The sequence below is a fragment of the Saimiri boliviensis genome, chromosome 21 (assembly GCF_048565385.1).
Source record: "Saimiri boliviensis isolate mSaiBol1 chromosome 21, mSaiBol1.pri, whole genome shotgun sequence".
In the NCBI taxonomy this organism is placed as follows: Eukaryota; Metazoa; Chordata; class Mammalia; order Primates; family Cebidae; genus Saimiri; species Saimiri boliviensis.
In genome coordinates this window covers 3,116,107-3,129,761 of record NC_133469.1, presented here as the reverse complement: position 1 = coordinate 3,129,761, position 13,655 = coordinate 3,116,107, and the positions used below count along the sequence as shown (strand labels likewise).

Genomic DNA, 13,655 nt, shown 5'->3' with positions numbered 1-13,655 from the left:
TCATGGCAACCTCCGCCTCCCAGGTTCAAACAATTCTCCTGCCTCAGCCTCCTGCGTAGCTGGGAGTATAGGCATGTGCCACCATGGCCAGCTAAATTTGTATTTTCAGTAGAGACAGGGTTTATCCATGTTGGTCAGACTGGTCTCAAACTCTCGACCTCAGGTGATCTGCCCACCTTGGCCTCCTAAAGTGCTGGGATTACAGGCATGAGCCACTATACCCAGCCCCTCCCACTTTTTAATTACTTATGCCAGTTCTCTGTTTTGTTTCATTCTTCTCTGTGATGGCGATAATCTTTAGACGGGCTGCAGCATAGTCCTACAGTTATGCAAATTCTACAAATTGTACGCACAATTCTGGTGCTCTTGGCAATGCTCCATTTACACCGTGACCCCTGGATGTTTCTTCATTTGCATTTGTTATGCTTCTGCTCGACCTTCGAATTGTGGTAAAATGCACATATGATTTACCATTTTAACTGTACAGTTCAGGATCATTAAGGACCTTCTCACTGTAGGGCTGTGTCCCCACCCAAATCTCATTTTGAATTGTAACTCTCACAGTTCCCAGGCATCATGGGAGAACCCAGTGGGAGGTCATTGAATCATGGGGGTGGGTCTTTCCCATGCTTTTCTCATGATAGTGAGTAAATGTCACGATATCTGATGACTGTAAACACGGGAATTGCCCTGCACAAGCTCTTTGCCTGCCCCAGCCCACAGAACATGGCCTCCCACTGTGAGGCCTCCTCAGCCATGTGGAACTGTAAGTCCATTTAAACTTCTTTCTTTTCTAAATTGCACAGTCTCAGGTATGTGTTTATCAGCCACATGAAAATGGACTCATACAGCAGCCATCACCACCATCCATCCACAAAACATTTAAAAAATCATCTGCCCATCCTTTGAATCATTCTTGATTTGCCTAAGGGTGTCCTGAATAATTTTACTAAGAAGGAGTCATGGGAACTGTAATTCACAAACATGCTCAGCACATTTTTCTGTTGACTTTATACTTGAAAGATGGTTCATTCATTCATTTGACAAATAGTTATTAAGCCCCTACTGTATGCCAGTTACTTTTCTAGGCCCTGGCAATGCAGCAGTGTATAAAATACACAATCACGTTAGCCCTCTTGTAGCTAACTTTCTATTTGGGGAAGACCAAGTAAGTACAATAGGTGGTGTGCTGGATAGAGATGGGTGCTATGGAGAAAAACAGAGTGGGTGATGAAGAATACCTGGACCTGGCTTTGTTCTGTGAAGCAGAGGAGATGGCCCCACAGAATCCCTCACCCTTAGCCCCTGTGCAGATTCCCACTGATGCTAAGAAGAGAGAGTAGGTCCTGCCTCTTGGCGTATTGCTCACTCTGGACAGGTGGGCTTTGCTGGCTTTGTCAGAGCCCCTCCCTTGACCTCTCCGTTTGCCCAAAAAAATGCACTTTAAGCCTGGTTGAAGATGGTTTATCAGTTAAGAACTGTCATCAGATGCAACGTACGCAAGTGACAGAAACTTTCCTGCCGTGGTGTCCAGGGTGGGCTGCCACCAGAATGAAATTTCTCCCCTGCTTTCCACTGCACCTGTGTTAGTGAGCGTCCTTCATTCTCATGCATGCAAGATAGTCCATCTTCCCGGGGATTCCTATCCCCTTCCCCGTAGACTCCCATTTACACAGCATCGGTCAGACCGGGTCATGTGACTACCCCCTGGGAAGGTAAGTATTTGTGACTGGGCAGCTGCCCCTGTAACAGACACGGGGCAGTGGGGTTCGTGCTGCCTGCCACGGATGGAGTTAATATTTCTTTTCCCCGGTGTGTCGTTTGCAACATGCCTCTGCCACTCAAAGCTCCAAGTGCCCCGCAGACCTGTTTCCACACTGTAGATCTGGTTGCGCTGGTCTCCTGACTCTTCCCTGTTCCAGGAGCCCCTTGGTCCCTTCTCTGTCCCTTTTATCACATGGTCATCTTAGTGCCATTCCAAAACGCATAATGGTGTTTGTCAGTATGAATGGTATCCGTATCTGTGTTTCATACTTTTAGTTTTTTACAGCAAGGTTGACCATATAATCATCCAAATCAGAATACTTTTGAAGGTAAAAGGGGAACAATATTAAAAATTATGTCAAAACAATAGGTGTTAACCGAGACTGTCCCAAGCCCAGACATATAATTACCCTGGTCATTGCTGAGGTGACTGCACACTCTTGCATTTTATAAGTTGATTTGATGTCTTTTAGGTCAACTATTCTATCTCTGTCTGTACTCTCCATTCTACTAATTGACCTGTTGATTCTGTTCAATTTTCTATGTAAGTTATCCATAATTAACTGTAAACTTTTGTTCTTCTATTTCAGTTCTATGCTTTTTTTCTTGTCTTATTGCGTGGGCCCGGGCTCCAGCACTCTATGGAGCTATAATGATAGCAGACAGTATTGTCTTGCTTCCAGTCTTACAGTCACATGGTTCACAGTGTTCAGAAAGCAAATGCCAGGTGCTCAGGAAACCTGGCTTCTTTTGGCACTGAGGCCAGAGAGAAATGTCCCTAGTGGGTCCCCATGGAGAAAGCACCGTGTAACACTTTTTTCTATTTCTTCCAGAAAACCCTTTTGCTGTGCCTCAGGATGGAGGAGATGAGAGCTGAAGCACCTGGTGCAGCCTCCGAGAACACCACCTTCTACAGAGATGCCAGGGAGAGCCACGGTGGTGGCGGTGGCAGAGGAGGAAATGCAGCCTGTGCCCAAAGCTCCCTTCCGTGGACTTCTCAGATTAGGAGCAAACTCAGGGGTAGGGGCTGGGGGTACAGGGGAAGGGATTCTGAGCCACTTGCCTGTAAGCAATAGTCTTATTTTGGGCTGGTGGCTTCTGAGAGGTGACTCATTGTGGACTGTGGTTCCAGCCAGGAGGTTTGAGGCCTGTGAGTTACACCTGTGGTTGAAAACCGAAGCTTCCCTTGCCCCCGCTCCCTCCACTAGCGGCCCCTTGGGCCCATTTATGTCAGAATATTGAATGTGCGTGTGTGCGTGCGCGTGTGTGATGTGGGGTGTTCCTCTTGCTTGCTTGGTTGGTTTTTATTGGGGCTCCTCCACTCAAGTTCTCTGATGGGCACGGGCCACCCTCTAGCTGGGGGTTCTCATCGGTGTGGTGTCAATGTCTGGGCCACCAGTTTCTTGCTAAGCACAGAGAACAGCCCCTCTGTGTCTCGGGGGGCACTGGGGATTTGAAGATGCCAGTCGGGGTTGGTTCTTAAAGGATTCGTTCCTGTAATGATAGTAATACTAAGGGACGCCTCTCAGGCTGATGGTGGCAGGTACCAAGTTAAGTGTTTTCATGCACACTCCCTGTCACCACCTGGGAGGCAGGTATGACTAACCCCCTGCAGAAACAGTGGGGATGGGGTGCCCAGGCCCACATGGCCAGGAGGAGATCAACCCCTCCTTTGACCTCAGGGGTGCAGGACCCAAAGTCCAGTCTCCAACACCCTGGATATGACGTGCTCCCCAGCCAGGGTACGCCCTGCACGAGGCCGGCAGCATCTCCTTGATGCCTCTGCAGGCCATCACCCTGAGTTCTCCACCATCACCGCCTGGCGCGCTGATCCACTCAGCACACATTGTGGCTAAGTGCCTGCTGTGTGCCAGGCCCCATGCTGGGCAGTGATGGGGATGAGAGATGAGCCAGACCTCGTCTCTGCCCCTGGGGAGCTCTCCATCTGGTGGGAGAGACAGACATATGGATGTCTGCTGGAAAGGGTAACAAGAGAGGAGGCTTCTAGAAATCCATCCACTTTAAAGTGGGACTTCCACATAAACTTAGATGCCCATAACATCCACCCACGGAGCTAATCGCCTCCACGCCTGCCCCCCTTCCCTGGGGCACAGATGAGATGGCATCACTTAAACGATGATGATCACAAACATCTCTAAAGGCTACACTGCCAGTGTAGACGCTACACTGCCAGTGTAGACGCTACACTGCCAGTGTAGACGCATTCATTCCATGGCTGCTAGTGATACCAAATCTCCCCAGCTCTTAGCTTGGGAGGCCCTGCTTAATAGACGTCTGTATCCTCTGACTCAGTTTCCTCACTTCATCAGACCCACTGTTCTCATGCTGACCGCCCATCCATTCACCAGACATGACAGTGAGCGGGGCAGGTCCCTGCTGACTTTCTAGCTGGGGTGGGAAGACGGTGAAGAAGGAAGGCGCAGGACGGTGAGTGCTCCGCTGAGAGCTCAGTCTGGGGACACGCGGGTGAGGCCTTGTGCACCTGGAGGGGTCTGGGAGGTCCTTCCTGAGCAAGTGATTGAAGCCCAGATTTGAATGACAGAGGAGCGAGCCATGGGTATTAAAGATAGGAAAAGAGCTTTCCAGGCAGAGGGAACAGCTCCTGCAAAGGCCCTGTGGCAGCCATAAGTTTGGTGGTTTCAAGGAAGCTTAAGCAAGCCAGGTGGCTGGGACCCAGAGGGAAGGCAGACGGAGTGCCCAGCTCTGGACTCCACTGAATCACGCTGCACAAACACAGTGCCCTGCCTTTGGGAAAGCAGAAACAACTTGCTAGGGCATAAAGCATCCTCCGCGCTGCCTGGCTCTCCATCCTCTGGACAGCCCCAGAAAGGGGCTCTCTCCCCCTTTTATGGATGAGAAGACAGACTCAGCCAGGTCAAGTGGCTTGCCCAGGGTCCCAAAGGTCACCTGTGGAAGACCCAGGCCCCTGGCTCCAGTCTTTGGGACCAGCCGTCTCTTCCAGGCATATGGCTTGGCCGAGGCAAAGTAGGAGAACCTCAGCGTGGGGTCTCAATTAGAGACAGGAATGGCTTGCTGTCCCTGCTGTGAGCCATCTCAGGGCCATGTTGCCATGGAGGGGTGCACAGCCTGCCCACAAGCCCAGCGGGGGCAGCCACAGCTGCATCCCCTGGGCGGTGCCTCGGGAGGTAGAGGAAGCCTTGGCAGCAGTGGGGGAGGGGGGAGCAAGACCCAGATTCTGACATCAGCTCGGCCACTGAGAGCAGAGTGACCTCAGGCCAGGCCTGTGCCCTCAGCTTCCTCACTGGTAAGAGGAAGGAGTCAGATGGTTATGTAAGGGGTCGCCACCCTGGTGTCCTGCTATTCTGGATGATGCTCTTTAGGGGCTTCCTGTGCCAAAAGAACTGGTGGCCTTGCCTCCCTCTCCTGGACAGCTGGGGTCAGAGGTCACTGCCAGATAGACAGCCAGAGCTGGGGTTCACCGGAGCAGCATCCCTTAATGTTTACAACCTTCTAGAAGGACATGCCTGCTGGCCCCAACAGAGGTCCTTCGGGGAGAAATGAAAAGCCCGGTGGGATCTGTTGTCCCACCGCTCTGCCGAGTACCTCTGGGGCAGCCAGGCTGAGGCGTGGAGCGTTCGGGGCCAGCAGGAGGCCTCCACAGAGATCACCAAGACCCCACACACCTGGTACAGGTAGCCTTCAACAAAGGCAGGTGCAGAGAACCACAGCCCCCTCCTCCATGCAGGCGACCCCACCAGCCGCTTCCCTTCTCGGAGCCTCTGCCTCTCAGCTATGAAGTGTGGGAAGTGGGGTTCCAGGAGCACAGCACCTGCTGTCTCACGGGGGAGCCGAGGGGAGACAACAGTGTCACATGGGTGTGAACGCTCGGTGTGGAAAGCAGGTGGGGGTGTGTATTCAGAACCCCTTAGGTCCCCAGGTCATTGTCATACACCTTGTCCCCATCCTGCCGTGGCTGGCAAGTCCTTCAATGAGTAGCGTCCCTCAGAACAAAAGGGTTTCAGGGTCCTGATGAGTTCAAGTTTAGATTTCTAGAGTTAGCGTTTTTTAGTGACTCCTACACCCAATTTTCTAAGCTGCCTACGTTTACTTTTTACTGTGAGCTTCTGTCCATCACCACGTAATTTGTAATAACATGAAAAGACAAACACGAGAGAAGAGGACACGGTGTCCACAAAGGAACCTGCGTGCCAGGCTGCTGTGTGGAACGCCCGCGTTTATAAGGACCGTTTCCCGCTGGGAACTGTGTGTGATTCACGAGCAGTTTTATGCTTCCCCTCTCGTCTGTGTACAGTGTGACTGTTGTGTGTTTCAGAATCTCTGTTCAGAACCAATAGCTGGTAGTGCCCGCTGGCTCGATGCCCTCACGTTAGCCTCTGACCGTGCCCTGCACCTAGAGAAGCAGCCTGCTCACCCGCCTGGCCAGCCCCTGACTACTGCCGACGTGCAACAGGCCTTAACTGAAAACACACAAGTGCATACATGCACACACACGCACATGTAACCAGGTGTGCACGCACACAGGTGATGCCACAGGTAGATCCCGTCCCTCTTGCTGGCTCTAATACTCTAGACAGCAGCAGGTGGGCAGCTGACAGGGGTCCCTGGGTGGGTGGCTCTCCCCCCATCATCGGATTCAAACTTGGCCCAGAACTGAAGTGAAGGACTTGGGAATGTCGGCAAAAACACCGCCAGGAATGGGGGTTAACAGGCTGCTTGAGACGGGAGAGGGTTCCCAGTTCGCCATCAACCTAAAAGCTCTCTTCAGGTCTAGTGAGTCAAGCAGACCAGGACTGTGGCTGTGGGTTGGGCCGAGCCTGGCCCTGACTCCCCCACAGGCCTCTGTCCAGGTGGGGCCCTTCATCCCTCCAGCCGCCGTCCCACCCCGGCCCCTCCGCTGGCTCGGCAGCCTTCACAGCCACCATGTCTATTAAGGAAACAGTGTTCCCTGAGGTGCAGACGCACAGAATGTTTTGTTAGCTTATTTTAATTTTTCAACTTGGCTGGCTGGTCCCACAACTGTGGGGGTTGTGGCCAGAAAAGCTCAAATGTTTCAAGTTAGGCAGCTCGGGCCAGCTGGAAGGGGTCAGGATCCTCCCAGAAAACCTGTGCGGAAGCGAATTTACAGATGCCCCCATGCTTGAAATTCACATAACATGAACCCAGGAGGCAGAGGGTGCAGTGAGCTGAGCTCCCGCCGCTGCACGCAGCCTGGGCAATGGTATGAGACTCCGTTGGGGTGGAAGGTAAGAAAAAACACTAGAGCCCTGGATGGGTTACTGGGGGCATACGTCTTAGCCATGTTGAAGGGCCACCCGTCACTGGAGGGAGACATCCACGTGGGCCCCTTTCGTCTGTGAAAACCTAGGGTCGGAACGGTGCAGTGCAGGGATTCTTGGGCATCAGCGTGTGTCTGCCTGGCCCCCCCCAACAGCCTCCGGATGCTCAGAGGGGCTGTGTGTGGATGACGCCCTGACCATTGCCCTTGGCAGTCCAGGAATACACCCGTGGGCTGGAGCCACCCCCTGTGCCCTGCAGAAGGCAAGGCAGATACCACACGGTGCCCTCGCGCCTTGCTGTAGTGCCCACACGTCCCGCTCTGGTACTTAAATGGATGCAGAGAACTTTGGGGGTTGTGGCCAGAAAAGCTCAAATGTTAAAGTTAGGCAGTTCGGGCCAGCTGGAAGGGGTCAGCATCCTCCCAGCAAACCCGTGCAGTGAGGTACACTTCCCTCCCCCGTTCAACAGATACTTGCCGAGCGCCCATCGGGGAGCCCTTCCTGCTGTAGCTGGGACCACCTGCTAAACGACGAGTTTTGCCTAACAGACATGTTCAGAGTCACAAAACAGACGCAGAAAACTTACTGTCCCACCCCCCAGAGTGACTGTGGAGCTGTCATTGCCCTACCCACCCCCATTTATAATCCAAGCCCCTGGCCACCAGCTGGTGCTAGATCCGTGATGGCTGAATGAGCAGATTTGGCTATTAGTTACTTTGTACCTGGAACAACTACCTTCACCTCAAAGCCCTGATGGATTTGCCCTTGACAGACCGAAATGCAGGGCTGCTGCAGGGCTCAACTCCAGACACTGTCCCACCAATGGTAATGGGCTCCCAGGAATACCGTTTACATGGGCTGCACCGACAATGGTGACCCTTGGGTTTGTGGGATGAGGTACCCTGTTGAATGACACTAAATCAGCCCCTCCAAAAAGTGCAGAATCCCACATTGGTCAGCACCAATCCTGAGCACTGGATCGAAAACTATAGATTACATGGCCACCCTGGCCACAACCGGAACCACGCTGGGCGCCCGAGAAAGCCTCTTGGAATTGCACGTCAGTTTCTCATACCCGGTTTCTATTTTTCGTCATGCCCTATTTTAAAGATACTGACACACATCACAAATAACCAAGTGGTCAGCACCTGGGCAAGGTGCAGTCACGAGGTGGGGGCTCATCACCTTAACAAGGCAGGAAACCTCCCAACAAAGGCCGGTGTGTCCTCTCCAGGGCCAGCCTGAAAAGGGCGCGCAGCGGCACGGGGAGGGGCGGCAACATTTTCTCCCTTGTGCACCCCGACTTCATGGGAGCAGGCATGGGGTCTGAGAGCAGATAACCGGGAAAACCAAAAACCAATACTATTCCTAATAACACTACTAGAATGTAACAGTGATGTGTTTTTCACTGACCGCTGTTGCTCTGCTTTTGTCTTTATATACAGTAGTTTTTATAACGATGTCCTTAGGTTTTAATAAAGGAGTGTCATGTCAACTGTTCCCTAGTTTGGCGTTTACGTCAGTGTTTCAAGTTAGGCTAAAGGGAAGCTGTGCCCCTGTAATTAATTTGCCACTCCGTTGGGGAGGGTGGAGGACCAGGGGTTGGGGTCCCAGCTGAGGAACAGGGTGGCACTGGGCACACGCGTTCATCCTGAGCAGTTGATGGCGATGGCAGGTGGACACCACCGCCAAAGAGGGTATGGCAAGGTCAGAGAGGCACGACGGAGCCCCGAATCTGGCACCAGCCCCCGACGAGACAGAGCTAAAAGCATGTGGGGGGCGCGGGACTGATCGCTGCCGACGGCGGCTGTCAGTGGCCTCTGCTGGGACGTGCGGTGCCGTTTGTCATGTCATTGACGAGGGAGGCAGCAGTAGCCTCCTTTAATGAGCATCAAGCTCCTGAAAAGCCACTGTCCCCGACACTGGGACTATGTGTCCCTCACACTGGACACCACAGGCTCCATTCTGGCCCCACCTGCCAGCAGGAACACTGAGGACGCAGAAGGGACAGGCTGGACCCGTCCTTGCAGCCCAGTTCCACTTCATCTGGGGCCCAGAGGCCCCCAACACCTGAAACGTAATGATGGGGATACCAGACTGCTGGCACCGCCCGCCCCCTCCCCCGCCCCCCCGCGGCAACGGATGCTGGCAAATGCTATTTTCCTGTAGAGAGGTCTCATCATCCAAGGCTTCAAAGTATTTCTGCCCACAATTTATCAAATACATCCTTCCTGGCCCACAATCAGAGATCATCAGGTACCCAAGGCAGCAATGTGCAGAAGCAACTGAGGCAGGAGGAGGAGGAGAAGCAGAGAGGCTGCCAGGCCAGGGCAATCAGACAAGGGTCTTCACACGGCCGCACCTCGTGTGCGCCAGATACGTGAAGCCACATCTGAAACCCATAAAAAAAGACAGGAAATTGTTTAAAGAGCCGATTAGAAACTGTAGAAATAAAAAAATACATAGTAGCCCAAACTAAGGTCTCAGTAAATGAGTTTTCAAAGCAGATTACGTAAGACAGTGTGGTACTGGCAAAAGAATAGACAGACCAATGCAACAGGACAGAGAGTCCTGAAATAGACCCACATAAAATAGCCAACCGATCCTTGACAAAGGAACAAAAGCAATAGAATGGAGGGAAAAAATAGTCTTTTCAAGCAGTGGTGCTGGAACAACTGGACATTCACATGCAAAAATACAAATCGGGACACAGACTTTACACAGCACAAAGCTAACTCAAAATGGATCACAGATCTAAGTGTTTTTTAAAAAAAACTGTAGGACTCCTAGAAGGTCATGTAGGAGGAAATCTAGATGACCTTGGTTTGGCAATGACTTTTTAGATACAACACCGAAGACATCATCTATGAAAGAAAGAACTGATAAGTTGCACTTCATTAAAATTGACCATTTCTGCTCTGTGAAACACTGTCAAGAATGGAAAGACAAGCCACAGGAGAAAATATTTATAAAAAGACGTGTCTGATAAAGGATCATTAGCCAAAATACACAAAGAATTCTTAAAACTCAACCTTAAGAAAACAGAGCCAGGCACAGTGGCTTGTATCTGTAATTCCAGCTATTTGGGAGGCTGAGGTGGGAGGTTAATTTCAACCCAGAAGTTTGAGACCAGCCTGGTAGCTACAGTGAGACCCTGTCTGAAAAAACAGATAAAGAACAGCTGGGCACAGTGGCTCACGCCTGTAATCCCAGCACTTTCAGAGGCTGAGGTGGGTGGATCATCTGAGGTCAGGAGTTCAAGACCAGCCTGACCAACGTAGTGAAATACCATCTCTACTAAAAATACAAAAAAAAAAAAAAAAAAAAAGGTGTGGTGACACATGCCTGTAATTTCAGCTACTTGGGAGGCTGAGGCAAGAGACTCGTTCGAACCCAGGAGGCAGAGGTTGCAGTGAGCTGAGATCGTACCATTGCACTCCAGCCTGGGTGACAGAGCAAGACTGTCTCAAAACGAAAAAAAGAAAAGAAAAAACAACCAACCTGATTTAAAAATGAGTCAAAGATCTTTAGAGGCAAAGAGGCACCTCACCAAAGATACTCAGGCAGCACATAAGCACCTGAAAAGATGCTCCACCTCACGTGCCATCAGAAATGCAAATTAAAACCATGACACCTATTAGAATGGCCAAAATCCAGAACAGCAACGCCACCAAACGCTGGGGAGAACGTGGGAAAGCGGGAGCTCTCATTCCTGCTGTGGAAATGCAGCATGGTCCCCGCTTTGGAAGAGAGTTTGGCAGTTTCTCACAAAACAAAACATATTCATGCCAGATGACCCGGCATTCACACTTCTTCGTATTTACCCAGAGGGGTTGACAACTCGTGTCCACACAGAAACCTGCACGTGGATGTTTGTAGCTTTATTCATCATTTCCGAAACTTGGAAGGAACCATGACGTCCTTCAGTAGAGGAACAGATGCAAACTATGCTACATCCAGACAATACAAGATTATTCCGCGCTAAAAAGAAACGAGGTATCCAGCCATGAAAAGACATGGAGGAAACACAGATGCGTTATTACTGAGTGAAAGAAGCCAATCTGAAATGGCTGCATCTTGTGTCATTCCGGCTCTACGGCATTCTGGAAAAGGCAAAACTATGGAGACAGTGAAAACATCAGGGGCCACCAGGAGTCGGGGAGCGAGGGATGAGCAGGTAGAAGACGGGATTCCTGGCCGGTGAAACTCCTCTGCACGATACTGTAATGGTGGATTCATGTCATTACACATTTTCCCAACCAACACCAAGCGTGAGCCCTAACGTAGACTATGAACTCTGGGTGACAAGGACATGTCAACGTGGGTTCATCAGTTTGTGTCACCTGGGCCATTCTGGTGTGCGTACTGCCAGCAAGGGAGGCTGTGTTTGTGTGGAGCAGGGGACCCACGGAAAAACCTCTGTACCTTCCTCTCCATTCTGCTGTGAACCCAAAACTTCTCTAAGAAATAAAGTCTTTTTTTTTTTTTTTTTTTTTTTTTTTTTTTTTTTTGAGACGGAGTTTCGCTCTTGTTACCTAGGCTGGAGTGCAATGGCGCGATCTCGGCTCACCGCAACCTCCGCCTCCTGGGTTCAGGCAATTCTCCTGCCTCAGCCTCCTGAGTAGCTGGGATTACAGGCACGCGCCACCATGCCCAGCTAATTTTTTATATTTTTAGTAGAGACGGGGTTTCACCATGTTGACCAGGATGGTCTCGATCTCTCAACCTCGTGATCCACCCGCCTCGGCCTCCCAAAGTGCTGGGATTACAGGCTTGAGCCACCGCGCCCGGCCAATAAAGTCTTTTTTATTTAAGAACAAGCAAATTACATTGAAAACGAGGCCGGGATGTCGCCTCTTGCCACTCCTTCGAGGTAGTGCGGAAAGTTCTACCCAGGGCAAGTGGGCCAGGAAGGGAAATGGAATGTATACGGACGGGAAAGAATAAACAAAGGGAAGAAACGGTGGTACTGCTGTCGAAACCAACCGGCCGTAAATACGAGGACTGACTTCTGTACTCTCAATTCTATTCTGCTGCCACTACCATTCTCTTCGTTAGCATAGCTTCGTGGTAGGTTTTAAAACTGGGAAGTATGAGTCTTCAAACTGTATTCTTCAAGACTATTTTGGCTAATATGAGACTCTTGCCTTTCCATATGAATGTTAGGACTTTTGTCAATTTTTGAAAATAAGGCACCTAAGATTTCAAGAGGGGCTTTGTTGAATTTACGGATCAATTGGGTGAGTACTGTCAAATTAACAATATTAAGTATTTCAATCTATGACACGACTGTCCGCCTAGAACATCCCAAGGAATTTTTAAAAAGACTCCTAGAACAATAAGTGAGTTTGCAAGGTCACGGGACACGCAAAAATCGGTCGTATTTCTATATACTAGCAACGAACACTTGAGCATCAAAATTCAAAATACAATACCGCTTACAAACACTCCAAAGAAAATCAATACTTAGATGTAAATTGAAAGAAAAAGAAACAAGCACAGGGGTTGCGTGAAAGGAAAATGAATCTCAGAACCCCAAAACCACAAAGCCGAAGGGAAGGGTCAACCTGGGAACCACGTCAGGCAAACCTGCCTCCCATTTCCATCCTAAATAAGACAGCTACAAAGATTTTAAAAAGCGACGTACCTCCCTCACCATGTTCCCGCAAGGAAATTCCTTGTGGACCAAGGACAGAGGACGCAAAGTCCTCCCTCTGTCCACGGAGACACATGCGTGTCTGATGGCTTCCTGTGGCCTGTTGTTTCTCTAAACCAAACTAAGGGAAAAGTGGCTGCTCCTCGACTCCACCCCACATGTGTTTTTGGTGAAAGGCTGGCTGCTCAGAGACTCAAAAGAAGGCAAACGTTTGTCTCTTGTCTACCTCTGACCCAGAAGCCCCTTCCCCAGCTTTCAGTGGTCCCACCTTTCCGGACTGAACCCATGTACACCATCCACATACTGATTTCTGTCTCCTGCCTCCCCAACATGCATACATCCAAGCTGTGCCCCGACCACCCTGGGCACATGTCATGAGGATCTGAAGCTGTGTCATGGGTGTCCTTAATCTTAGCAAAAATCATCTTTCTAAATTGATTGCCATCTGTCTCAGATACTTTCGGGTTCACACTGTATCCTGAAAACTACGAAACACTGCTTTAAAAATGAAGAAAAACAGATAAGTATTTTGTTAAAAGAGAAACAAAACACTGCTAAGAGAAATCAAAGGAATTCTTAATACATGAAGAGATGTGAGCTACTCAGAGATTGAAATACTCAATAAAGATGTCAATTCTCCCCAAAACAGATTGATGTCAGTTATCTCCAATTCCTGCCAAAATCCCAGGAGGGTTTTTCTGAAGGCAGACAAAATTATTCTAAAATTTATACAGAAAAGCAGAGGATAAAAAAGCTTAAGATAATTTTGAAAAAGAATCAAGTGGCAGAAGCGGGAGTAATTACCCAATTTTACTCCTTCTATAGCTGTAGCAATCAAGACTAGGTGGTTTTGTTAGGACAGACACAGAGATTAATGGGACCGGATACAGGACTCAGACCCGCTCCTATTTGCCAAACTGGTTTTTGACGAAGGTGCAAAAGCAGTTTAATAAGGG

General features: G+C 50.1%; 1 protein-coding gene across 1 annotated transcript in view; it reads left to right on the top strand.

Moving 5' to 3' along the window:
• The window catches only part of SHISAL1 (shisa like 1), a 114,253-nt gene extending 105,705 nt beyond the window's left edge, over positions 1–8,548 (top strand). Inside the window, exon 5 of the mRNA XM_039463191.2 lies at positions 2,598–8,548. Coding sequence (XP_039319125.1) covers position 2,598 — 1 coding nt within the window. The 3' untranslated portion in view covers positions 2,599–8,548. The remainder of the gene's footprint in view (positions 1–2,597) is intronic.
• Positions 8,549–13,655: the final 5,107 nt, after the last annotated feature.